General features: G+C 44.7%; 1 protein-coding gene across 4 annotated transcripts in view; it reads right to left on the bottom strand.

Annotated features, from left to right (window-relative positions):
* The window catches only part of LOC142804055 (uncharacterized), a 38,022-nt gene extending 14,093 nt beyond the window's left edge, over positions 1–23,929 (bottom strand). Inside the window, exons 1-4 of one of the 4 annotated variants that reach the window (XM_075890573.1) lie at positions 22,866–23,920; positions 18,152–18,229; positions 17,898–18,078; positions 13,834–14,286 (exon numbers count right to left, since the gene is read on the bottom strand). In XM_075890573.1, the coding sequence (XP_075746688.1) occupies positions 14,273–14,286; positions 17,898–18,078; positions 18,152–18,229; positions 22,866–22,994 (402 nt within the window). In that variant the 5' untranslated portion in view covers positions 22,995–23,920 and the 3' untranslated portion in view covers positions 13,834–14,272. Of the gene's footprint in view, positions 1–13,833; positions 14,287–17,897; positions 18,079–18,151; positions 18,230–22,865 lie in introns of those variants that run through there. The other 3 variants (XM_075890571.1, XM_075890570.1, XM_075890572.1) reach the window with 3 other exon arrangements.
* Between the last annotated feature and the right edge of the window lie 719 nt (positions 23,930–24,648).

The raw sequence follows: 24,648 nt of genomic DNA, 5'->3' as shown, positions 1-24,648 counted from the left end.
GTTTTCATCGTGACACCTGTCGAAAAAAATACGTTAAGGAGACTCCTTTCACATCATGGCATTTATGTAGTGTTTTTTTCCCAAAGCAGCTGCAAGTAACTTTGTGGCTTTATGGTAATACACCTGCTTGCCACGTGAACGGCCCGGGTTCAATCCTAGGTGAAACCGAAAATTTTATTCTTCATTATATTAGTTTCCTTCTCCGTTTTTCGCTCATGGCCAATTTTTCGCTCATAACCAACAGTGCCGACAGCGACGACAGAATTTCTGCGACTCGAGCCCTAGTGCTATCGTGTTAAAAAGACATGCTTAGGAGTCAGCCTTTGCACATTCAGAGGAACAAGAGTTTGGGTTTTAAAGCACTAAGATTGCTAAAAATAAAACACAAAATCAAGCAGCCGGACCTGCCACTAAAACTGCCACCACTGAGGCAGTGATACGAGTCGCGTAATGGTTCAGTCGTTGATGATGATGATGTTTGATGTTTCGTGGCGCAAGGGCAATTTCACGCCCAAAGAGCGCTAGTTCGTCTTACTAAAAATATGGACAATGATTGTGATAAGCGGTTGTATAAGGGCCATAAAGTTCCTCGCGGTAAGGTGAGTAAAAACATATAAGTAATAAAATCATGACCATGCCGTGAGAAAGGTGTCTGTGGTGTGAATAGATGACAAAAGTTGGTAATAATAAAAAACGATGGTGGACATGTATGGCATTAGCACAAGTGCCTCACTCGTTCATACCCTTGCGTCCAAGGGCCGTGAGGCAAGGGCTTTCTTGTGTAGCCACCGCAGCAAAAACCTCTCTGCAGAGGTCGTGCTATGGAATGCCCGGGTATATGATATGAAAACTATGAATTTCTTTTAAGAACGCTAACAATGATTTATGACTAAGAAGTGGTTCCCTCCCGACAAACATTGCAGGTTGTAAAGGTATATGTTGTCGGTAGGGTAATGGAAAATGTTGTTTTCTTAGAGTTTCTGTTTGCACAGGATTAACACGTGAAGGACCGTTAATGCTTCACCACATCTGTCGCACAATGGTGGATCGCCACGGGACAAAAGATATGTGTGTGTGTCGTGTATGTGTGTCCTATCCTTAGCCTCGTTAGTATTACCTTTGTATGACGCAATTTTAATACTGACAGCCAATGACCAAGGTGTGGCTTAATAATGTGTAGTTTGTTTTGTGTTTATCCCACTTGCTCTGCTAGTAGTCCCTGAGGTTTCGTTTGAGAGATGGCTTAAGATCAAGGGCCGGGATTGATATGGACATAGGGGCAGTGCTTTTGTGGACGGATGCAGCGAGCTGATCCGCCCTCACGTTGCCTTGGATCTGACAGTGCCCTGGCACCCAGCACACTACAACATGTTGTTTGAGTGTGTAGAGTATGCATAAAATGGAGTAAAGTGAGACAAGGACTGGGTTTTTTTGTTTTTTAAGAGTGTGCAGAGTCATTACCACAATGAGGGAGTCCGTATAAATTACTGCTTTTTGTATTTGTAATTGCTTGATGTGTTTAGCCGCCACAAGTATCGCATAAGCTTTCGCTGTGAAGATACTTGTGCCTGGATGTAGAGGGCCAGCATCCGAAAAAAATGGGCCAACAGCAGCGTAGGACACAGAGGAGTTAGACTTGGGGGCATCTGTAAACAACTCAGAACATGTGTATTTGTGTTGAAGTTCCAGGAAGTATGTTCGGATATGGGCCATAGGCGCATATTTTGTAACTTCTAGAAAAGACACATCGCAGTCTAAAGTCTGCCACTGCCACGGTGGCGGGTATGCTACAGGAGCCATTAAACTGTGTTAGAGTGACACTCCAGTTTCCTCAGCTAGACCCTTCAGGCGAACTGAGAAGGGCTGCCTCATCGAAGGCCTGTTTTGAAACAGAATGAAGCTAGACAAATCATTATTAGTAGAGTATGAGGGGTGCTTCTTGTCTGCTTTCACCTTAAGGAAATAAACAAAGGACATGTAAGTTCTCTGCAGATGAAGCGACCACTCATTTGACTCAATGTAAAGGCTTTTTACGGGGCTGGTGCGAAAAGCACCCAAAGAAATGCGGGTGCCCAAATGGTGCACGGGGTCCAGCGTCTTCAAAGCACTTTGAGTCGCAGACTGATAAACAACGGCCCCATAATCTAAGCGGGTGCGAATGAGGCTTCTATACAAATTCATGAGACATTGCCTGTCCCTACCCTACGTAGTACGTGCCAGTACATTCATGCCTTTTAAATATTTTGTTTTTAAATACCTGATGTGCGGTACGAAGGTCAACTTGTTGTCCAAGATTAAGCCTAAGAATTTATGCTCCGCATTAACAGAAAGACATTGACCGTTCAGTTCATTGTCGGGTTCTGAGTGCATGCCTCTCTGTCGGGAGAACAAGACACACATGCTTTTTTGAGGGGGTCAGTCGGAATCAGTTTTCCTCTGCCCATTTCGAGGCCTTGTTTAAACCTAACTGAACCTGCCGCTCACACATTGCCAGATTGCAAGATCGGAAGCCAAGCTGGACATGATCGACATATGTACAATAAAACATATTGCGAGGGATGGACAAGTGCAAGGAATTCATTTTAATGAGAAAAAGCGTGCAGCTAAGTACACCACCTTGTGGCACGCCTGTTTCCTGGAAAAATGTTTGGGAAAAAACCGTGCCCACTTGGACATGGAATGTCCGGTTTGACAGGTAACTTTCGATTATGTGAAACATTCTTCCGCGTACACCAAGGTGGGACAGGTCTCTGAGAATTCCAAATCGTCATGTTGTATCATAAGCCTTTTCGATATCGAGGAACACAGAGAGAAAATATTGTTTATGGACGAAGACGTCTCTGATCTGTACCTCAATACAAACAAGGTGGTCTGTGGTGAATCTACTCTCTCGAAACCCGCACTGAAATGGGTCGAGTATTTTGTTTGTTTCAAGGAAAGGTAGAAGTCGGCAGTTTATTATTTTTTCAAAGACTTTGCACAAGCAGCTTGTAAGTGCAATGGGCCTATAACTCGAAGCTAAAGAAGGGTCCTTGCCCCTCTTCCAAAATGGGAATAATAATAGCCTCTTTCCAAGAGGTACGGATAGTGCCAGAAAACCAGATAGCATTGTACAAACAAAGTAAGGTTTTTCGTGTTTCAGCTGGCAGGTTTTTTAACATTTCATACACCACACGGTCAGAACCTGGGGCAGATGTACTGAAGGAGTTTAGAGATGTTACGAGCTCAGCTATACTGAAAGCTGGGTTATATGCCTCGTATCTAGTGCAATTGTGTTCGAGTTTCTGCTTTTCTATTCTTGTTCTGTAATTTTGGAAAGTGTCAGTATAGTGGGACAAGCTGGACACCTGTTCAAAGTGTGCACCGAGGAAGTTTGCCTGATCTTCCAAGATATCACCCTGAGTGTTTACGAGTGAAAGTGCGTGTACTTGTTTTCCTGCTATGCTACCGACCATGTTCCATACATTAGCCTCCTGTGAGTATGAATTGATCCATGACAAAAACTTCTGCCAGCTTTCTTTTCTGGCCTGCCGACGCGTTCTCCTGCCTTGAGACTTTATTTTCTTGAAGGTGTCAAGATTTTCGGCTGTTGGTGAGTTTCGAAGAAACCTCCATGCCCTGTTCTGTTCGTTTCGCGCATTACGACACTCTGTGTTCCACCATGGGACGTGTCGTTTGCCGGGCATTCCAGACGTTTGCGGTATGCACTTGGCTGCTATGTCACTTAGAAAAGCTGTGAAGTACTGCACAGCTTCATCTATGTTTAACCTTCATATGTCTGTCCAACTTAAACGTGCAGTGTTATGAAACTGTTCCCAGTCTGCTTTGTTTATCAGCCATTTGGGAACATGTAGAGGACATTCATATGTTATTTGTGAACTCAACACTACAGGAAAATGGTCACTTCCATATGGATTATTTATGATTTTCCGTTTCAGTAGGGGTAGAAGTGAAGGTGATACGATGCTGAGGTCTATAGACGAGTAAGTTTTGTTGGCAACGTTATAGTAGGTTGGCTCTTTCCTATTCAACAGACAGGCACCGAAAGAGAAGAGAAATGGTTCAATGAGACGACCACCTCGTGAATCACAGCGAGAATCGCCCCACAGTCCACTATGTGCATTTCGGTCCCCAAGAAGCAAATAGAGTGCAGGCAGTTCGTCTATCAAAGACTGGAATTCACGTCTTTCAAGATGGCGGTGGGGAGGTTTGTACAAAGAGCAGATGGTGACGAGTTTGTTTAAAAGTACCGCTCGAACAGCCACCGCCTCAAGGGATGTCTGGAGTGGTAAATGTGTACACGCTACTCCTTGATTAATGATAATGGCTACACCACCGTATGACGCCACAGCATCATCTTTCGGTATATGACGTAAGCACGTAAAAAATTTGTATTGGAGGATTTTAGGTGTGTTTCCTGTACACACAGCACTTGAGCTGAGTGTTTCTATGAAAGCTCTTGAACGTCGTCGAGGTTTTTAAGCAGTCCTCTGACGTTCCAATGTATAATTTGTGTTTCCATATTGAAAGTAAAGTAGTGCTGTGTGTACATTAAGGGAGTGACTTGTTTAAGCTGAAAGGTCGAGGTCAAGTAACAGGACTATCATCAGGACCTGTTAACAGCTTATTAGTTCTTGGCGCGCTCCAGAGAGCCGCGCCGCTCTTTTGGCACCAGGGGTGCCCCCGTATCCATTGCCTCCTCGGAAACACTGGATGCCCCCTCATGCGAGCTGGTTTTTCGAAGCTTGGGCCTCGCCTGGCGAGGTGAGGCCTTGAGACCCGAGGACCCTGGAGTCTCTGGTCTCTGTTCAATAGTAGGCGGAGTAGACTCAACTACTGCCGCCTTGGGGGCAGGCGCCACAGCCAATGGCTCGCTCTGCGCAAGCCGAAGGAGTGGCGAAGGCTGGTGCGACGCTTCCTTCTGGCGCGCCGCATCAGCATATGTGGGGCCATAAAATGGCGAGACTCTCCTTCTTGCTTCTTTAAATGTAATGTTTTCTTTTATTTTTAAAGTGATGATCTGTTTTTCTTTTTTCCAGAAAGAACAGGAACGTGAGTACGCGGCATGATTACCGCCACAGTTCACACAGTGTGAACGTGCTTCGCAGTTGTCGGACGCATGGCCCACGACTCCACACCGAGCACAAGTTTTCTGGCCACGACAGCTTTGCGAGCCGTGGCCATATCTCTGACATTGCAAGCAACGGCGGGGGTTGGGAATATATGGCCTCACGGATGTCTTTGTATACCCAGTTTGAATGGTTTCCGGCAAATCGCTCGAAGCAAAGGTCAGTACTAAGTGTTTGGTTGGTATTTCCTTTTGATCTCTTCTTATCTTAATACGCTGTACGCTTGTCACATTCTGGCTCTTCCATCCTTCCAGAAGTTCAGCTTCGGTCAAGTCAAGCGAATCTGCGTCCGATACTACCCCGCGAGATGAGTTCATGGACCTGTGCGGCGTAATACTGATAGGTGTGTCTCAAAACATTGTGAGGGTGTTCAGTTTTTCGAATTGGTCCTTGTCACGTATCTCAGGAGTAGATCTCTGCTGGCCATTTTGGTAACCTTGTACCCGGCACCGAGAGTTTCGGTTAAGCACCTAGCCACTACGAAGGGAGATACAGTTATGGCTTGCTTGTTAGTTTTCTCGCAGTGTATAACGTGGAAATGAGGATATATTTGTCGTGGCCGGATGAAAAAATTGATATCTTCGGTGTGTACCCGCTTTGAGAAGACACGATCACTAAGTAAAGGGAATGCTGTATGCATGCTAATTGTATGTTGATCAGCAGCGTTGGCGGCCACCCACTACGGAGCCCAACGAGTGGACGCTGCAAGTTTGCGGATGCTGAAAGCTTGCAGACGTCAGTCGTACAACTCTGCCATAACCCAATACGCCTAGGCCAAGGTAGGCTATTTGCACGGGGTTAACCCTTGCCGCCGAGAAAATTGGAAGTAAGCAGAAGAGAGAAATAGACAGAAAGCTAGAAAAGTAAGAAAGACAAAGATGTAGGGAGAGAGAGATAGGAAAAGGCGACGGCCGATTTCCCTGGGTGGGTGAGCCCAGGGGAGTCGTGTACGTGAAGCAGGGCCCAAAAGGGGTGCGTTGCCTCCGCCGGAGGGATCTTCAGGTCCAATCACCCACCGTCGGCTCAACCCCCAGGATTCCTTTTTCCCCGGACACGGCAAAGCCACGCACGACTAGGCGTGGGAGGGAGCCAAAACTCCCCCGTTAGCTCGGGTCCCTGGTGTCGCTACACAGCAAACGCCTGCTTGCGCAGGCCCCCCTGCAGGGAATGATTGAGTCGTCCTCGCTGTCAACACCATAAAGCATCTCATACTTGGTACCAACCCATTTCCTAAATGCATTGATGACTATGGCTGATGGAACCACATACCGCGCGTCCTTCAGCCACGCAGAGAAGTATTGCAGAGAGGCGCGCTTCATCTTGTTGCTTGGCTTGAAATCGTGTCGTGCATTCATCAGCCAGTTGGTATGCAGTGCCTATATCTTGTCCTTCACCGGCTTGTTCAGGCAGACATTAGGCAGTTGATGTTGTGATGTCATGCCGCCAGGTATGATGACAAGGTCTGTATGTCACATGGCGAGCTTAACTTTGATCTGTTGGTCCAGATGGCACCTGAGCGCGTTGAGGACAAGGATCACTCGCAGGCCAAACCAGCGCTGTGCTGCCTTCGCCACACGTAATTGATCCAATCCGCGACCAGGTCCATTGTGATTACACCATTTTCGTTGGCTCACACGATCACACCACTCGGGAAAACGACTCTTTCTGGGAGCATCTTCCGTTTGAATATCAGGTGCGAAAGAAGCTTGAGCCCATCTGACGTGCAACAGAGCATTGCCGTCACTTTTGTTTTCTGATGGTTGGATGTCAGCACACACAATTGCTTGCCCTCTTCTTAACAGTTGTGGTGCTAGGCACGTCGAAGTAAAAAGGTGTCTTATCGGCATTCCTGATTCGCCAAGCTGGTATCCCTTGCTGTGGCGCAAGTTTAAGATGAAGCTCTGAAAACTGAGAAGCTTTTCTGCATACTCATCCGGCAACTTCTGGCATATGTCGGTGTGCCTTCATAGGGCAAAGCCTTTCCTCTTCATACAGTTTGTCAGCCAGCACCTGCTCGCTTTAAACCCACTCACGTTAGACCTTTTTCTAAAGCTAACTGCATAGCCCAGATTTGCAGCAGATCTGCCTTCACAGGCCGCTCTGTCGCTCACTACTCAAGCACAAACTCAGTGAGCAGCTCTTCGATTTTCGGAAACCGGCCCTGCAGTGATCCACTAAAGCCTTTTCGTGAAAAGTTGCTGTCAACAACCTGCTGCTTGTTTCCGCCAGTCTCACGCATATTTCAGGAACTCGGAATGGCCACGATGCAGCCCGATTTCTATCTACCTCTGCCACACATGATGATTTCTCTCTTAAGCTGCATCGTGGTACACTCGTCGAGTCTTCAGAGTCTGTACTTCCATGCTGTCGATGTGAACACACAAGCCCTCAGCGCACATACGAAGTGCCGCACATAGAAGACACAATGGCCAAAATTTCAAAAGAACATAAAAGGTGGCCATCTTTTAAATGCCAATGCCAATAAAATAATCGTTTATCTTTCTTTTGTACTCGATTCTCACATGCATGTCGTTTAGGGGCCCACTATACTATAAAAAAGGTGCGCGCAATATTCAAGTAAAAACGTAAAGAAATAATCGAGCCACATCCATGAAGTGAATGATGTTAGAAAAGCTTGCTCCGGTATGATCAAATATCCCACGAGTCCTCCGTACACATCTGCTATCATATATAGAGTGACATTGTCGTTATATATCCATTACTTACACAATTTTTATTTATTTACAATTGAATGCACTATATACATTTTGATGCACTACATACATTTTATATACACAACCCGCAGCTCTGGGTTTCAAAGCAAGCTAGCCCTTGTCACAATGGCCTCTCACGCTGTCACCCCAGGGCCTCAGCGACGAGCCCGAGCTGCAGCTGCGTTGGGAGCCCACTGCGCTCCTGCCTTGGCTTGTGGGTTGTACAGGCGGCCGAGCAATCATCAAGTGTGCTCACTGCGTGAGCTCCTGAGAAAGACAGAATACAGACGTGCCAAAGCGATGTGCGCCGCCAATGAGCGATGACGCACCACCTAGTGAGCATTGTTATATTCACTGGAAAACCTATGCTTTGGAAGGTGGCATGTGTTCGCGCACGACTGAGCCAAACACCACTGACACCTTCCTCTTTTCCTCTCTCACATTTCTCTCCCCCACTATCCATCCGTGTGGCGTTGTTGAGGTGACCTCCTACGAGAACAGTTACCAGGACACACTTTTCTCTTCACTTCCCTTTCTTTCAAATCCACTTCAAGGAGGGGAGCGCATGGGCCATCGAAAACTGACGCCCTTTATTTTCGCTAGAATTAACTTAGTGGCGCCATTCGTGTCTGCATGCAGGCTTCTCTTCTCCCTCATGTCTGGTAGCCTTGCTAATGCCAGCGCCACCTTGTCTGTCCTTGGTTGCATGTTGTTTTTTTTTTTTTTGCTTCCACGATGAGATTGGCGAGGAGGCGGCGCTGCACTAGCTTACCTCCCTGTGCTCCCGGAAAGAGTACGCTTCTGTCTGTAGTTTCTTGCTGTACGCTGTAGGGGCGCTGCTGCAGCTGCTGAGAGAGGAAGCACAGGTGAGGGACATGGTTGGCGCCAATTTTGTTTTTTTGGGGGGACTTTACCATTTTGGGGGGCGGCACGCCATTTAGTAAACATTGTTGGAATCATGGGAGAGGCGATCTTGAGCACGACCACAAGAGTGTACAGGCAAAACTGGTGTACACGCTGCCGACAAAGAATAAGCAGCAAACAGAAGGAGCAAGCTCCTTAACTAAAAAGTGGTCTCGTGGTCAATTAAAACGTGTGCCTGAAGAAACAAAATCGTGCTTCACTGCAGAACACAGGTGACACGCGGGAAGCACATCGCCTGCTCCTCCCAACGTCAGCTACCATATGGTCATTCTTTATCGTAAAATAAATATTTATTAACGACCAGAGTGACGATATTTACGTTTTTGTCCTGAAAAAACGACCAGAGTGACGATATTCACAACAATTTTTCGCCTGGAAAACATTATTTCTTTTTTTTTTAAGTTCTCGAACTAACTCTTTGAAGTAGGCATTGAAGGCAAGAACTACGCCAGCAGTGTAAGTGTGAAAATTGTTGGAGCAACCGCCAATCCGGGGTTCGCATACACTGCGAATAGTGTTCAGCTGACTTATAATAATTTACTTGTATTCTCAGAGGGAATGAGTAAGTGATGATTTCTTTGTACGCTGCAGGTTCTTGCTTCACTTTTTGTGTCGCAATTTTCGGAGCATGGCTGTGCTTTGGATCCTTTACCGCTTCCCTCGTCCAGAGTTGTCGACTGCAGAGCATCAACGGAGGCTTATCAAGTGGCCTGCGACCGGTGTGAAGCGGAGGAATTCATCGTGCCGGTTGCGGTATCTTCTGCGCCGGCGCCTGCCTCAGGAACGGACTACCACGTGGTCCTACCAGCTCGTATAAATTGCCTCACGTCAGCCATCCCCTCCAGTGGGCTCGGCAGCAGCACGACGGGCAAGATGCTCAACAATCCATTTCTTTGTACGCTGCAGGTTAGTCCCTATTCTTATGGAAAATGTTATCGTAGCGATGACCGTTTTTTGTTTCTGCTGCCGTGCCCACTGTGTGTTCTCAATTTACATTTCGATGTGTGCACTTTTGCTAAGAACTTGTTGATTTGCGGAGACGTTGAATCAAACCCTGGCCCCGGCGAGAAGGAAATGTTGGCTAAACTTCTTTCTGGTCAAACTGCTATGACAGCATCTATCAATGAAATTCTGAGTAAGCAAACGAAACTTGAGGCAGATATCACGTCAGTTACAGAGCGTTTAAATGGCCTTGAAGTTCAGCTGTCTGCAATAAGTGCTTTGAAAACAGATACGTGTGCACTAAAGGATACTGTAGTGAGACTAGAAAAAAACGTGTCGTATCTTTTGGGAAAGGTTGACGATTTAGAAAATAGGAGTAGAAAAAATAACTTGATTCTGCACGGTATCGATGAAGACCCGTCTGAAACACCCGAAGAACTTGTCGAGAAGATAAAAACGAATATTTTCGAAGAGAAGCTTAAAATCTCGGCGAGCAGTATCGAAAGGTGCCACAGACTTGGAAAAAAGAACGAGAAAGCTCGCCCGGTTATAATTAGGCTCCTAGATTATCGTGACAAGGTGAAGATTTTGAAGTCGTGTCCAAAATTAAAAGGAACCCCGTTTTCGGTCTCGGAAGATTTTTCTAAGAGAGTGCGGGAAATTCGGAAAAAGCTCTGGCAGAGTTCTGCAGAAGAAAGAGAAGCTGGTAGTAAGGTCAAAATGATTTTTGATAAGCTAAGCATCGACAAGAAAATATACAGATGGGACGAAAAAAAAGGCAAGCGTTATAAGGTTTCTGGAAATTCCGAATGACTTCATAACAAAACGAAATCGCCTTTTATTATCTTAAACGTAAATTGCCGTAGCATTGTCAACAAATCAGTCCAGCTTGAGGGTCTCATACTGTCGCACAATGTCGATGTAGCCGTACTTACTGAAACGTGGTTAAGCAGTGAAATTTTTGATAGCGAATTTGTCCCAAAAGGCTATAACGTGTTCCGCAAGGACCGCGACCGAAGAGGAGGAGGAGTTGCGATACTTTTCAAGAACTCATTACATCCGCAACAATTGCCTGATATATTAGAAGTTGAGGGCATATTTGGCAAAGTCTATATAGGCAAAGTTCGTTATGTTATAGGTGCGGTTTATCGTCCCCCGAACTCTTCTGATAGTGTTCTGGATAAGCTTAGAACCTACCTGCGGAAAATATAAAGCCACATGACAAACTCATCTTGTCAGGAGATTTTAGCTTGCCTAATATTGACTGGGAAAATTTTTCTTCTCATTCTACTAGCAATGGTAATCACGAAATGCTAGATATTGTTTTTTCGTTCGATTTACTGCAGGTTGTTAAAGAATACACTAGAGAACTAAATGGTTCAAAATCGATCTTGGACTTATTTTTTTTGAGTGGCTCAATCCAAAACACGGCAATATGTGAAGTTATCAGTGGTATTTCGGATCACAGGGCAGTTTTGCTAACTATTTTAGATATGTGTGTTGACCGCTGCTGTACAAAAACTTCCTTTCCGAATTTTTCCCGAGCTGACGATGAATCCATTCTAGATATCCTTGATTTTCATTACGATGATTTTAAACACTCGGGTAGCAGTGTGAATGATTTGTGGCTTACTTTTAAAGATATTGTCTTTGAATGCGTGGAGCGTTTCATACCGAAAATCGTTAAAAAAACTGAATGCCGGAACCCCTGGATTACAAGAGAAACGCTACATTTACAGCGAAAACTTAAACGAATAAAAAGCAAAAGAGCGAAATCCCATGATAAAGCTGCTTATACACCGCTGATAGCTAACCTGTCGGGCGAACTAAAACTGCAAATTGCGCGCGACAAGGAATGATATCACGAAACATCGCTTCCAACTTTTATCAAAGCATCACCCGAGAAATTTTGGAGGCTGATCACGCCAACATCTCGCTCGATTGACTCATTCACGATAAGCGGCCAAAGAACATGCAATGAAGAAATAGTTTGTTCCGCCTTCAACAGCCACTTCAAGTCTGTTTTTACTTGTGATAACGGCATCCTTCCTGATTTTTCAATATCGCTCCCACGTATTCCAGACTTAGTCATTTCCGAGAATGGCATTTTAGACTTACTGCTGAATCTGGATGTTAAAAAATCAACCGGGCCAGATGGCATTCCAAATGCCTTCTTGAAGCGCTACGCAGAATGGTGTTCTCGCTATTTGTTTATTTTGTATACCCATTCGTTGAATGAGGGCCAACTGCCAGATGACTGGAAGATCGCCAAAATTAAGCCTTTACACAAAGCGGGAGACAAGTCATCTATTCCGAATTACCGACCGATTTCCCTTATATCAACATCATGTAAAATTCTAGAACACATTATTCATAAACATATAATTACCTTCCTTAATTCTCATAAAATATTAACAAATGTTCAACATGGGTTCAGGCGGGGCTTTTCAACGAATACTCAATTAGTGGAAATTACGCATGACTTTGCTCAAGCAATTAACGAAGGGAAGCAGACGGATGCCATATTTATGGATTTTCAAAAAGCCTTCGATAAAGTTTCGCATGCTAAATTACTTCACAAATTAACTTGTATTCTACAAAACAAAAAGATCCTTGACTGGATAACAGCATATCTAACAAACAGGCGTCAATTTGTTACGGTAAAAAATACATCTTCTAAACAAGCTCCTGTAAACTCAGGCGTTCCTCAAGGATCCGTCCTTGGGCCTTTTTTTTTCTGTTATATATAAATGATATTGTCACTGACCTTTCTGTTCACATTAGGTTGTACGCCGACGACTGTGTCTTATATGAAAAGATCACCTCAGTTGACGATCAAATTAAACTAAATCGGAACTTTCTAAAAGTAATTTCGTGGTGTGACAAATGGCAGATGCCTGTTAATTTCGCTAAAACAGTTTTTATGAGAATTACCCTTAAAAAAGAACCTCTTTTGTTCCAGTACTCCACCAACAATGCAATTCTGTCAAAAGTAACTCAAAACAAGTACCTTGGTCTCTGGATTACAAAAAATCTATCCTGGTCAAAGCACATAGATTTTGTAGTAGCTAAATCTCTCCGTAAACTTTTTTTCCTAAGGCGTTCTTTAAAATCAACCACACCAAGTATTCGTCTCCTCGCTTACAATGCCATTATCCGTCCTATACTGGAGTATGCTGTGGTCATATGGGACCCGTTCACTCAGACTGATATCCAAAAACTTGAAAGGGTGCAAAAAAAGGTTGTTAGGTTCACATTTAACTCGTACGGTCCCACTTCAATTACAAAACTTCTCTTGGAAAGCGAATTTCCAAACATTCCGGACCAAAATCGAATATTGCGCTTAAAATTTCTTTTCCAGTTAATAAAAGGTCACTATGCAGTTGACACATCACATATCATTCACTTTTCATCGGGTTACGGAACAAGACAGAGACACAATCTTACTATCTCTCCATTGATGCAACGAACAAATTGTTTCAAATATTCTTTTTTTCCGAGGACTATCGTGGATTGGAACAGTCTACATAACGATGTTGTTACTCTAAATACGTTGTCTGCATTTGAAGAGTCACTGCAGAAATGATTGTTATCTATGTTTGTACCTTGCTTTTTGTTGATTCTCTTGTCTAGAAGAATCACTGCAGCTATCAGTTACATAAGTTTGTATTACATTTGTTTTTGATTGTTTGTTTGCCTGTTTCCACTGATGTTTATGTTTATGTTTTGTACCACCCCTGCTATGATCTTGTAAAAGATCGCAGTATCAATAAATAAATAAAAAAAAATGATCGATGCGCCGACGTTCGGAGAAGCATACGACATGCTGCCTGCGTGCCCTATTGTATTGCAGTAAAGCATGTCTTTTTTGCAGGCACACCTGTTTCATTTCATTTTTGTGCTGGCAGAAGCGAGGCTTGGGTGGTTCACCTGTCACTGATTAGTATCAGTCCACTGCGTCGCCTTGAGCCTCCTAAGGGCGGTTGTTTCGGCGGATTTGCAGCGTAATCGAAACTGGGAATTGGCACATGGCACCCAAAGTTTTCGAATTAACCGGCCTGGCTCCAGTTGACACTTCACATTATCCACTCAAACTTACATTACAAAATAGAGGACCATGGAAATCGTTTGAAATAAGTGACATTTTATTTATTAAGTGAGAATTAGGTGAGAGCTTCACCAGTGCGAAACAACACTGTAACACAACTTTCCGAAAACCATCAAACATCCTTTTTCCGCATGCTACATATGAAACCCATTCCAGGGATGATGCCCAAGGGGGAGACAATGCTGAAACACACTCTGTGACAGAAATGAAGGATGCCTTAGACATAACGAAAACACGCCGCGTGCCGGGTGCAGGGCATTGACGAAAGTTTGGTAACGTCATCGGTAGCGAAAACTTGCCATAAGGAAACAGGGAAAGTCATCCGGTATAGCCAAGTGTTGAGCAGTGCTCCACACAGCAGCCGATACGCACAATGCCTGCCACGTGGAGCCCTACCCAGTAGAGCTCCTCACGGCTGCCACCGCATCCAGAGGACTGCGATAATTGAATGCGTCCTACGCCACTTGTTCTGCAGAAACGACAGATAAGTGAAAACCCCAACCACAAATTAGTTCAAATCCATTCCCTGGTGAATCTTGCTATTTTGCATTCCTTTCAGTGACAACTGTTTTCCCTTACGAGCTACAGCAGGCACTTCTACTGCTGTACTTTATTCACAATGAACACCTCAAAGAAGAGTACTGGAACTTTCATCTGAGCTGCCTGCTCACTTTCCTTCATTGCATTCACCACTAACAATCACAGCTATGCTAATTGATCAAAGGGTTTTCTTCGAATTCAGAAGGCACCAAGAATAACCACTGCCTATAGCAGCTCACCAGGTTTTATGATGGAGAGTTGTCATGTTCCTGGTGCTCGTTAGTGCAAATGTTCATGTAGTAGTGGTTTAGAAATGAGAATACATATTTCTGCAGCCTATGGGGGAGCACAGCTCAGCATAGTTGGTGAAAGAGGAAACTGGAGTGAAAGAAGTTGGAGAAAAGTAGAATCAACCCTCTCTATAAAGAAGTATGTTCCCGACACCGAGCTAGTGAGCACCTTATCGGCCGATTAGAAAAACGATGGCACTGGGAATAGAAACCAGCGAGAAGCTTGCCTCCTTATTCCACTTTTCCTTTGACCACTCCTGCCTCCTCGCAAACGCTGCTGTCATCGTTAGTTGCAATCGCCAAACTAAGCATCTTTCGTAACGTTAAAGGGGCAATAAAGTTAAGGAAAATAATTATAACCAGGTACGGTAGTGCACATCGGATAAAAAAGTGCATAGCAAAAGCCTCACTGCAGTAAAAAATCACTCTTCTCGTAGATATAAGACTTCAGAGAAAGGTGGAAGCCAAGCCGATTCTAAGTCTAACAAATCGCCCTTACTGCCAGAGTAACTTCCAACTCGAGACAAGTTCGAAGGTGACTTGAAGATGAAAGCTGTCTTCTTCTCAGTAGATATTTAAGGGAGCAGGGAACACCAGCCATGGTTTCTTGTGGCACTGCCAAGTGCAATCTTCATTTTCTTTTTGTTAAGGTACCGCTCCCCCGTTTGGCAAGACACCCAAAAGAGGGTGCTAGAACAGCTTTGCGTGGCCTTACGTTACATGACGTCATGCTCAAATTAGTGATGTCATAATAATGTTACAAATTTCTGCTAATTGTAGCACCCTGATGATGTCATACGGTGACGTCATCACGTGATAGTGAATTTTTGCGTCACTTGTCCCCGACACTGCGCGGGATGGTCACAGGCAATGATCATGTTTACCATTTCTTGTGGCACCTAAGACTTTCCCCCCAAAGAGGCATGGTCAATGGAAGGTTAATATAGAGCTTAGACGAAAACTGCCTTCTACCAGACACCCAATACGAATTCATACTTGTAATTTCCAATTAGTATATTCCTTCTGTCTTTATGCATTCGTATAGTGTATACACCAACAAGGCCTTCCTCTCCCCCTGTATCAACCATGCAAGCAACACAAGAAACACAAAGCAAGGGCAAAGTGTACCACTTTAGCGTCACATTTCTGGAAGGCTAAATGCTTAGGAAATGATTTAGCCACTTTGAAATGATTGATTTGTGGGGTTTAACGTCCCAAAACCATCATATGATTATGAGAGACGCCGTAGTGAAGGGCTCCGGAAATTTCAACCACCTGGGGTTCTTTAACGTGCACCCAAATCTGAGCACACGGGCCTACAACATTTCCGCCTCCATCGGAAATGCAGCTGCCGCAGCCGGGAATCGAACCCGCGACCTGCGGGTCAGCAGCCGAGTACCTTAGCCACTAGACCACCGCGGCGGGGCCACTTTGAAATAAAATTGGTGACTCATGTAGCACTGAGGTAGCTTTCAGCCCAGTGACAGTTATCTAAGCAAGCACATAGGATTTACATAGTCGGTAATCACAGCTCTTGCACTTTATAACAGAAGCTGTTTCCTTACATGCTTTCATTTATGGTGTGTTTAACGGCGCGTGAACGCACCAAATGCTCGTATTGATGTCTTTAAAGAAAGAAGTCATTGGAGATAACGATAAATCGCAAAATAAATGCCCAAGGCTACTTGCACATGAAAGGCCAGTGTAAAGTGGATATCAGTGGTGTTATCAAAAATGAAAACTCATCGCAACGGTGGTGCTTCAACGCAGTCAGCTCAGTGTCATCTGCAGACTGTTCGCAAGCTTGCTTTTGGCCGTCATCTAAACACGATACTCGAGAAAAAAATGCCTTTAGAACCTAGTGGCAATTTACTTTGTGGCGGCGCAGTGTTTTGCATGCAGTATGATCAGAAATGGAACAAGCATATATCATGGTTTGTCTAGCAGTAATCTATTCGGGTGGCCTGAGCCCAAGCTGGCAACCTTGCAGGTGCTTTATCAACAAAGTTTTTCAATGCATCTATCCATCTATCAGTCAACCTTTCGTAACAGGTCTTGAGCTGTGCCTACGACAGTCGGATATACTCCAATGTCAAGTGTCTTCTTCTTTTTCTTTCATTTTGCTACTCAATGTAACTCTTGCATACACAGAATCGCAATTCCTTTTTTTATTTTCTTGGACATAATGAAATGTCACCTCTTGTGTTACAATCGTGGTCATGTTACAATCGATCAAACACTGTGTGTGTAATATACGGTGCGATGCTTACAAAACCCAAGTTTTCATGTCCTTTCTTTCAAAGAAAGGGAAAAAAAGTTGTGATTTTCTCCATAGTGCCAACCCATGCGCATTGTTGGAAAGTGAGGCTGAAGAGAGTCAACTATTGCTTCGTATTACTAAAATCTTCTTTTAGTTGTGGAACTCCTGTATGCAACAGTAATGACAATCTTGTAGCTTTTGGTTAGATCCTTGTCCACAGCAGCATAGTTTATGTTAATAGCCACTTGTAGTGCTTGAATGCGGAGATGTTTACAGCCAGCACACACATGCCTGCGGAAACTCCAGAACTATTGCCTGTAGGGACTGTCAAGTGGCTGCGAAAGTGCTATAGTTAACCAGCCAAGGGGACCTCTCCCCAAATCCCCTCATTTCATATCCTAAATCCTGGAGGCCTCGAAACCTTTGACAATGATGTCTAGAGCCACTGAAACACTCAGGTGGGCATAAAACAATTCATCTGGGACTGCCAGCTAAATTGTGACCCCAGACAATAGGCCACTACCTCAAAGCCACAGAATAGTGAGCATCCTTTTTAGGATCGCGTACTGCACAGGTCCAAAATTGTCCCGATTGCCAACGAACTATGATTGCTGCTGCACGAGTACCTCGATTTCCCCAAGGATCCAGCCAGCTGCACTAGTCTTTATCTGGAGCTCGACAGCAAGAGCAGCAGCTCTTGAAACTCACAATAAATATTGTTCCTCCCAAGTTTACTGTGGCTCAGAGTTTTCCTTCCAAATCCATTCCCTGACCCCCAAGGAAGTAAACCATGCATGGAGACATGTTGAAAACAGCCCCTAATGACAGCGGTCAGCAGATTGAAGAAAGATTGATTATTAAAGAACTAGGCTTATAGCCTAATAGCCTAACATGATGGAACATGTAGATTTACTTCTATAGAAATAATTCCTTCACTCTTGCAGCGCAACACATACATTTTTTTTAACTTACGAAAGTGCGTAGACATACCTGCAGAAATATCTTGTGACTCTGTTTGCGTAGCACTTGTTGACAGAATTTTTTTTTGATCTGCTTGTGATGCCTCTTCATGGGTTAGTAGCTGCACTTGAACAGATTTAACTGGGACATCATCCAGCTCATAAGCCGGACTCTGTGCTGCCTGGTGTACTGACTCAGCTGCCATCTCATCCTGAAACAAATCAGCTTGTGTTGTTCCGAATGACAATGCCAAAGACTACAGCCAGAAAAAGAAGCCCTCTTACGTGATCCATTTCGCTGAAATCACTTTGTCTTGGTGGGTGCCCCATGCTGGAGTCTTTAGAGAGCAGTGGCCCAAGAATCTGCAACAGTGTATGAAAGAATTGATTATTGACACACAACAAAACAGTTACTTATGGTAACTATTCAATGAATACTTTTCAGGCATGTTTAAAAGGATGTTGTAAATCACTTATACTGTTACATAATTACTTATGTTTTCATTCCTCCATCTTCTGTTTGTAACTACAGCATTTTTGTAATTGACACCAATGTTGCCTACAAAATCGAATCTTCTATATATTTATTATGGAGTTTGACTTGGGATGGATGGTAGAATAACATTAGATACAGAATGATATATGTGTTATTCTCCTTCATTAAAGGGGCAGTGACGCCAAATCTTGAACTCAAGATGTGGCATTCATTCGATTAGCTTGGTACACAAAAGGTTTTTTTTGGCGAAGTATCATTCACGTCCGTTACGTAGAAGTTATTCTATTTCAAGAGCCAGGAGCGTCCCAAGGCACATCGACACGTTCTCGGCCATAAGAGATCGACAGTATTTTGATGTGTTCAGCTAACTCCTAGGCCACACCTCATGATCCGAGTGATGATGAGCGAGCAGCATTAATGCCGACAATTTTGTGTTGTCCTTGTGGTGTTTACGTCTGGTGGCGGTACCTGGCTGCCTAGCAACGGCTCCACTTGCTTTATTTCGCTTGCTTCACACAGCGCGTTTGTGCGAGTCCAGCATTTTCTTTATGCCGCTTCGATTGATTTCTCATGTAGTCGTGATTATGAATGTGATAATATGAAGCTACTGTCATTGCAAACAACTACCACGCACACAGCGTTCGTATGTCTAAACAGCCAGCGTTGCCCAAGCGTGTGTCCCCAGCTGCCTCGTCGCTGCTCTGTCCTGCTTCGATTTCAGAATCACTGCTCAGTAAAGGAACCAATCGATAATAATTTACCAAGCTACAGATCACCGCGATGCCATATTACATGGTGTTTTCACCATCACTTGTGGACACTGATGACGGCGGCGACAACAATGGGGGTGGCGAAGACATGTCTATACACGTGCGTGCCGAGCAGACGAAATGTCAACCGAAGATCACATCATCATTTCATGTGGCCATGTGATCAGATGGGGTGGGACCAAGAGACGTGACCGCATGGAAGTGCTGAAAATTGGCAGGCTTTGCACCAGTTTTGAAATGCCTTTGATACTGGTGACACTAATTGATATCAGGTATAATAATTCGCCGCTCTGTGACATTATTAGTACGGAATCGATACTATGTAATTGAAAACTGCACACTGACGCGAAAAACATGACATGCACAAAGTTGGCATCACTGCTTCTTTAATATTGAAAATAAACTTGAATAGACAAGAAATCTGCTTCTCCCGAGTTAGAAATTACTGAAAAAATCCTAGCGAAAGGAAGGAGGAAGAAATGGTGAAGCATCTTCCCCTGTAAGCCCTATTTGGGGTTGTGCTCTGCCGGCGTTCAGGTCATGAGTAGTTGGCAACATATGATCGAATAGCATCTAGTGGAGTTCTAGAGTGTTTCTGCTAAGTTTTCACTAGCCGTTTGCTGCTGAAAAAGCTCTCTCGGTACGAACTTCCCTGCCTTATTCTGTTCTGCTTGCCCCCCTGCTTGCCCTCTAGCCTAATGACGAGTGGTATTTAATGGCGCAAGGGCCAATTGATAGCCAAAGAGCGCATCTTCGAAAGACTAGAGATATGAACAATGATATGATGCGTGGCTGTAAAGGTGTCTTAAAAGTCCTCTTACTAACGCGGGTAAAAACATGGAAGTAATAAAATCGTGACAGTGACGTGAGATATGTGCAGTGAAAGTGGATGGCAAAATGTCATGATAATAAAACTATGATGTAGATGCAGCCACGACCACAATACAGAGGTCGTGCTACAGATCACCTCGAAATATGATGTGAAAGCCATGAGAATGTATTAAAACGTGAAAAGTGATAGCAGTTTAAGAAGCTGATCCTTACCGATGAGCACCCCAGGGTGTAGTGGGAGCTGCTGTCGGTAGGGCAATAAAAAGTGCTTTTTTCTTAGAGCATCTAGCTCATTGCACTGGACGAGAATGTGGAGAACCATAAGTGGTTCTTCAAATATATCACACGATGGTGGATTGCCGGTAGATAGAAGATATGAGTGTGTAGAGAGTGTATGTCCTGTTCTAAGCCTTGTTAGTGTTGCTTCTGTGTGTCGTTATTTCAATAGTGGCAGCCATTTACTTATGTGCGGCTTAATATCATGGAGTTTATTGTCTGGGTGTCTATCCCACGTGCTCTGCCAATACCTTCTGAGCTTTCGTTTTGGAAACGGTTTCAAGTCAAGTGCAGAAATTGGTATTGGTGCATAGGAAGAAGTGTCTTTGGCGGAAGCAGCCATCTTGTTGGTGAAAACGTTCCCTTGTATCTCACGGTGCCCTGGCGCCCAGCAGACAACTACATGCTGTTTTGATGTGTACAGTGTGCACAGAAGTGAGTAAAGTGACACCAACACGGGGTTCTTGTCTTTTTTAGTTTTCAGTGCTTTGACCACACTTAGGGAATCTGTGTATATTACCACCTTCTTTAATTTCATCTGTGTGATGTGTTTTACGACCGCCAGTATTGTGTAAGCTTCTCCAGTGAAAATGCTTGCATCAGGATGAAGAACGCCAGCCTCGGAAAAGGATTGGCCTACCGCTGCATATGACACAGAAGAATTAGACTTTGAGGTATCGGTAAAGAACTCAGGGCATGTGTATTTATGTTGTAGTTCTAGGAAGTATGTATGTATGTGTGCAAGTCGTGCGTGTTTTGTGACTTCCACAAAAGAGACATCACAGTCTCTAAGCTGCCAATGCCACGGTGGCAGATATGCAGAAGGAGCCATCAAACTGTGTTTGGCCAGGCCCTTACACAGAGCGAATAGGGCTGCCTCAACGAAGGACGGTTCTCAAAGAAGCCAGAGCAGGACTAATCATTAATTGTGAAATCAGAGGGGTGTTGCTTGTCTGCCTTTACCTTCAGAAAGTACACAAAAGACACGTATCATCTCTGTAGGTGGAGCGACCTTTCATTCGACTCCACGTACAGGCTTTCCACGGGGCTAGTTCGAAAAGCACCCATAGAGAGGCGAATACTTAGATGGTGGACAGGGTCGAGAATCTTTAAGGCTGATGGTAGTGCCAAATGATAGATTATATCACCGCAATCTAGGCTTCAGCGTACGAGGCTTTTATATAATTTCATCAGACATTTCCTGTGACTACCCCACGTAGTGCGTGACAACACTTTAAGAATATTGTTTTTAAGCACTTTTCTCTTAAATACTTGATGTGTAGGATGAGGGTTAGTTTAGTGTCTAATATTTGTCCAAGAAACTTGTGCTCCGTCTTCACTGACAGAGGTTGACCATGCAGGTCAATGTCGGGGTCAGGATGGAGGCCTCTCTTTCGGCTAAACAAGACGCAAGAGCTCTTTTGCGCGTTGAGTATAAAACCATTTTCATCAGCCCATCGTGATACTTTGTTCAACATTAGTTGAACCTGACGTTGGCACATTGAGATGTAGCACGATTTGAAACCGATGTGTACATCATCGACATATATGCAGTAAAAAATATTACGTGGGAGAGAAAGGTGCAGGGAATTCATTTTAACTATGAAGAGTGTGCAGCTCAATACACCTCCTTGTGGCACTCCTGTTTCTTGGACAAATATTCGAGATAACACAGTGCCAACTCTGACACGGAATGTCCGGTTGGACAGGTAGCTTTAGATTATTGTCAGCATTCTGCCCCGCACACCTAAATGTGACAGGTCTCTCAATATTCCAAAGCGCCATGTTGTGTCATATGCCTTTTTCATATCGAGGAACACAGAAAGAAAAAATTCCTTATGAACAAAAGCGTCTCGAATTTGTGCTTCGATACGGACAAGGCGGTCGGTGGTGGACCGAGAAAACTGTTTTGTGTATCGACTGATCTACTAGCCAAACTGACGGCACCCCCGAGCAGCATTAGAGCATTGCAGATCTTTTCAGTGCGACAAAAAATATTCCGGATCGTTCATGGCTTTCGTAGCTTGACATCGTCACAGTTGGCAAAAAAATAAATAAAGCAGACATTGCACGGTGAGGTGCTTTCTTCAACAGAGCAGTACAAAAATGCCTGCATGCCGCTGTTGACCTGTGTGGAGCGTGGAACCGGATGCCGGCATATTCCATCGTTCCCTGCGATTGCCCATTTTACCGGTCACCGATTATTACTTGTCCTAAGGGGACGTATACCTTTAAACTTCCCGTTTGTCACTAACCATAGCAAAGCGCTATTTTCTACCGAGATTGCTGTGCATTGCTTTCGTGCATATCAATATTTAGACCTACTTTTCTGCTTTCCTTGTACAGTTCAGTAATCACAAGTTGTGATTCGTCCCCTCAGTAATTTATTAATTCAATGTTATCAGTGAACCACAGGTTACAAATTAAGGTACTATCCATCAACTATAAATCATTGCTCTTCCGAATCTAAGGCCCTTTTTTGAAAACATCCTGTAAGGACGCGGTGAAAAGTATTGGGGAGATCATGTCTCCCTGCCTTACACTGTTCTTTACTGAGATGCTGTCGCTTTTTTTTTTTTTTGCAAGAACACACGCCCTCCGTAAGCTCCAATATTCAAAATCTTACCTCATCTTCTGGCCTCTTCAAGAATGCTGCTCTCGGTATCTCCGACGCATTGTTTTCATTAACAAAAACTGATGGCACCCCACCAGGCCTTAATCGAGCAGACTTTACCGGAGTTGCCATTACACGCATTAACGATAAACACTGGTTGAAGTTACTATCACGAGCCTGTTTCGAACAGTAGCTCTGGGAGACTTGAAATCACTTCCTTTCACCGTAGCAATTCACTGAGCCCTCTGTTTTTTCTCACGTTGGAAGTTGCGGCGCGGTAGACGGTTTTGATTGCAGATGCTTTTTCAGCCGTACACTGCGCAAAAGTCCGGCACGGTGACAAGATTCTCCGTCCAGTAGCAACTCCTTGACGCGTGAGCAATGAACGAGGAGCGGGCAGGTCGAGTACTCCAGGATAAGACGGGCAACTAAAGCGGCAAACCTGCACACAGTGACGGTGCGAGCATTCGTGACACGACTTCTTAACAGTCGCTCAGCATAATACCCCGATTTGCGTTTCGTACGTGGGCACTGCACAGAACACCTGGGCACTGGGCGCTGCCATCTCCACAAATTCTCTCAATCCGATGGTCTGTTCGATTCGCCTGCACCACGTGAACCCGTTCATAAGGTGCTGCATTTTGCCATTCGTTTTAAAAGGTGCAGAGAAGGTGCAGCGCTGGTTCACGATTTTCCTGCACCTTCTACGTTGACAATAAAGTTCTGCGTATCAATAAAGTTCTGCATCTACACGGAGGAAGGAAAGGTAGGACAGGGCATGCCCAATCGGCGTGCTACGTGAAAAGTGTTGAGGAGATGACATCATCACTGGGCACAATGGCGGCGTTGTTGTTGTCAATGCCTCCTAGATTTCTTGTGCCAGCCGGATTATCGGTGGTCACTTGGGAAGCGGCGGTCGTTGGAACTACAATAGTGCGCCACTCAAGTAGGGGGGTATGTCCCCTTGTCCCCTTGTCTAAAGATGTCCCCTTGTCTAAAGGACTTCAGGGTGCCCGTGTGTCAGGGGCACGGGCAACTAAAGCGGCAAACCTGCACACAGTGACGGTTCGAGCATTCGTGACACGACAGTCGCTCAGCATAATACCCCGATTTGCGTTTCGTACGTGGGCAAATTCCAACTCCGGACGGAGGCGGTCTGTCGGTGACGTCAAAAAGTGGGCGGTGCGCAGTGGTCGCGAGGACCATGACCTACTACACTCCTGACCTGCCCAGAGAGCACCTCTTCCAGCGCCCACGTTCTAGTTCATACCTTCTGCCGCTAGGGCCGTAACCTACGAGCGGCGTGGCGCTAGGCAGCACCTGCTCGCTGACGTCATCTTCACTCTTTGTGGTCAAATTTTGACCAACAAAGCACTCGTAGTGCGTATTTATGATCCAAAATTTAGAATTATTCAGAAATAATAATACTAAAAGACATTCAGAATTTTTTTGCAATAAAATGCACGCGACCACGCATAGGCTGCCCTACATCGTGTAAATCTACGGGTTCCCACGTTTGTCAACCAGTGTGCTATAAATACTCAAGCGCTCTGAACACCTTGCTTAACCAGCAATGTATGGGAAGAAATAGTCACATATATGCCGCCAGTTCACTACAGAATGCAGGCATTCTTATACCAGCGCCTACAAAACAACCGTAAAGAAACAGACGAACAGGTTATAGGTAGCGCCACCTACGGCGAGCGATTGAACGAGAGCGGGGACACGCGCTCCCATAGGAACCCCGCTATCTGAACAGGTCAGGAGTGTAGTAGGTCATGGCGAGGACCACGGA

Source organism: Rhipicephalus microplus, chromosome 3, assembly GCF_043290135.1.
Source record: "Rhipicephalus microplus isolate Deutch F79 chromosome 3, USDA_Rmic, whole genome shotgun sequence".
Taxonomy (NCBI): Eukaryota; Metazoa; Arthropoda; class Arachnida; order Ixodida; family Ixodidae; genus Rhipicephalus; species Rhipicephalus microplus.
This window is presented reverse-complemented; position numbering and strand designations above follow the sequence as displayed.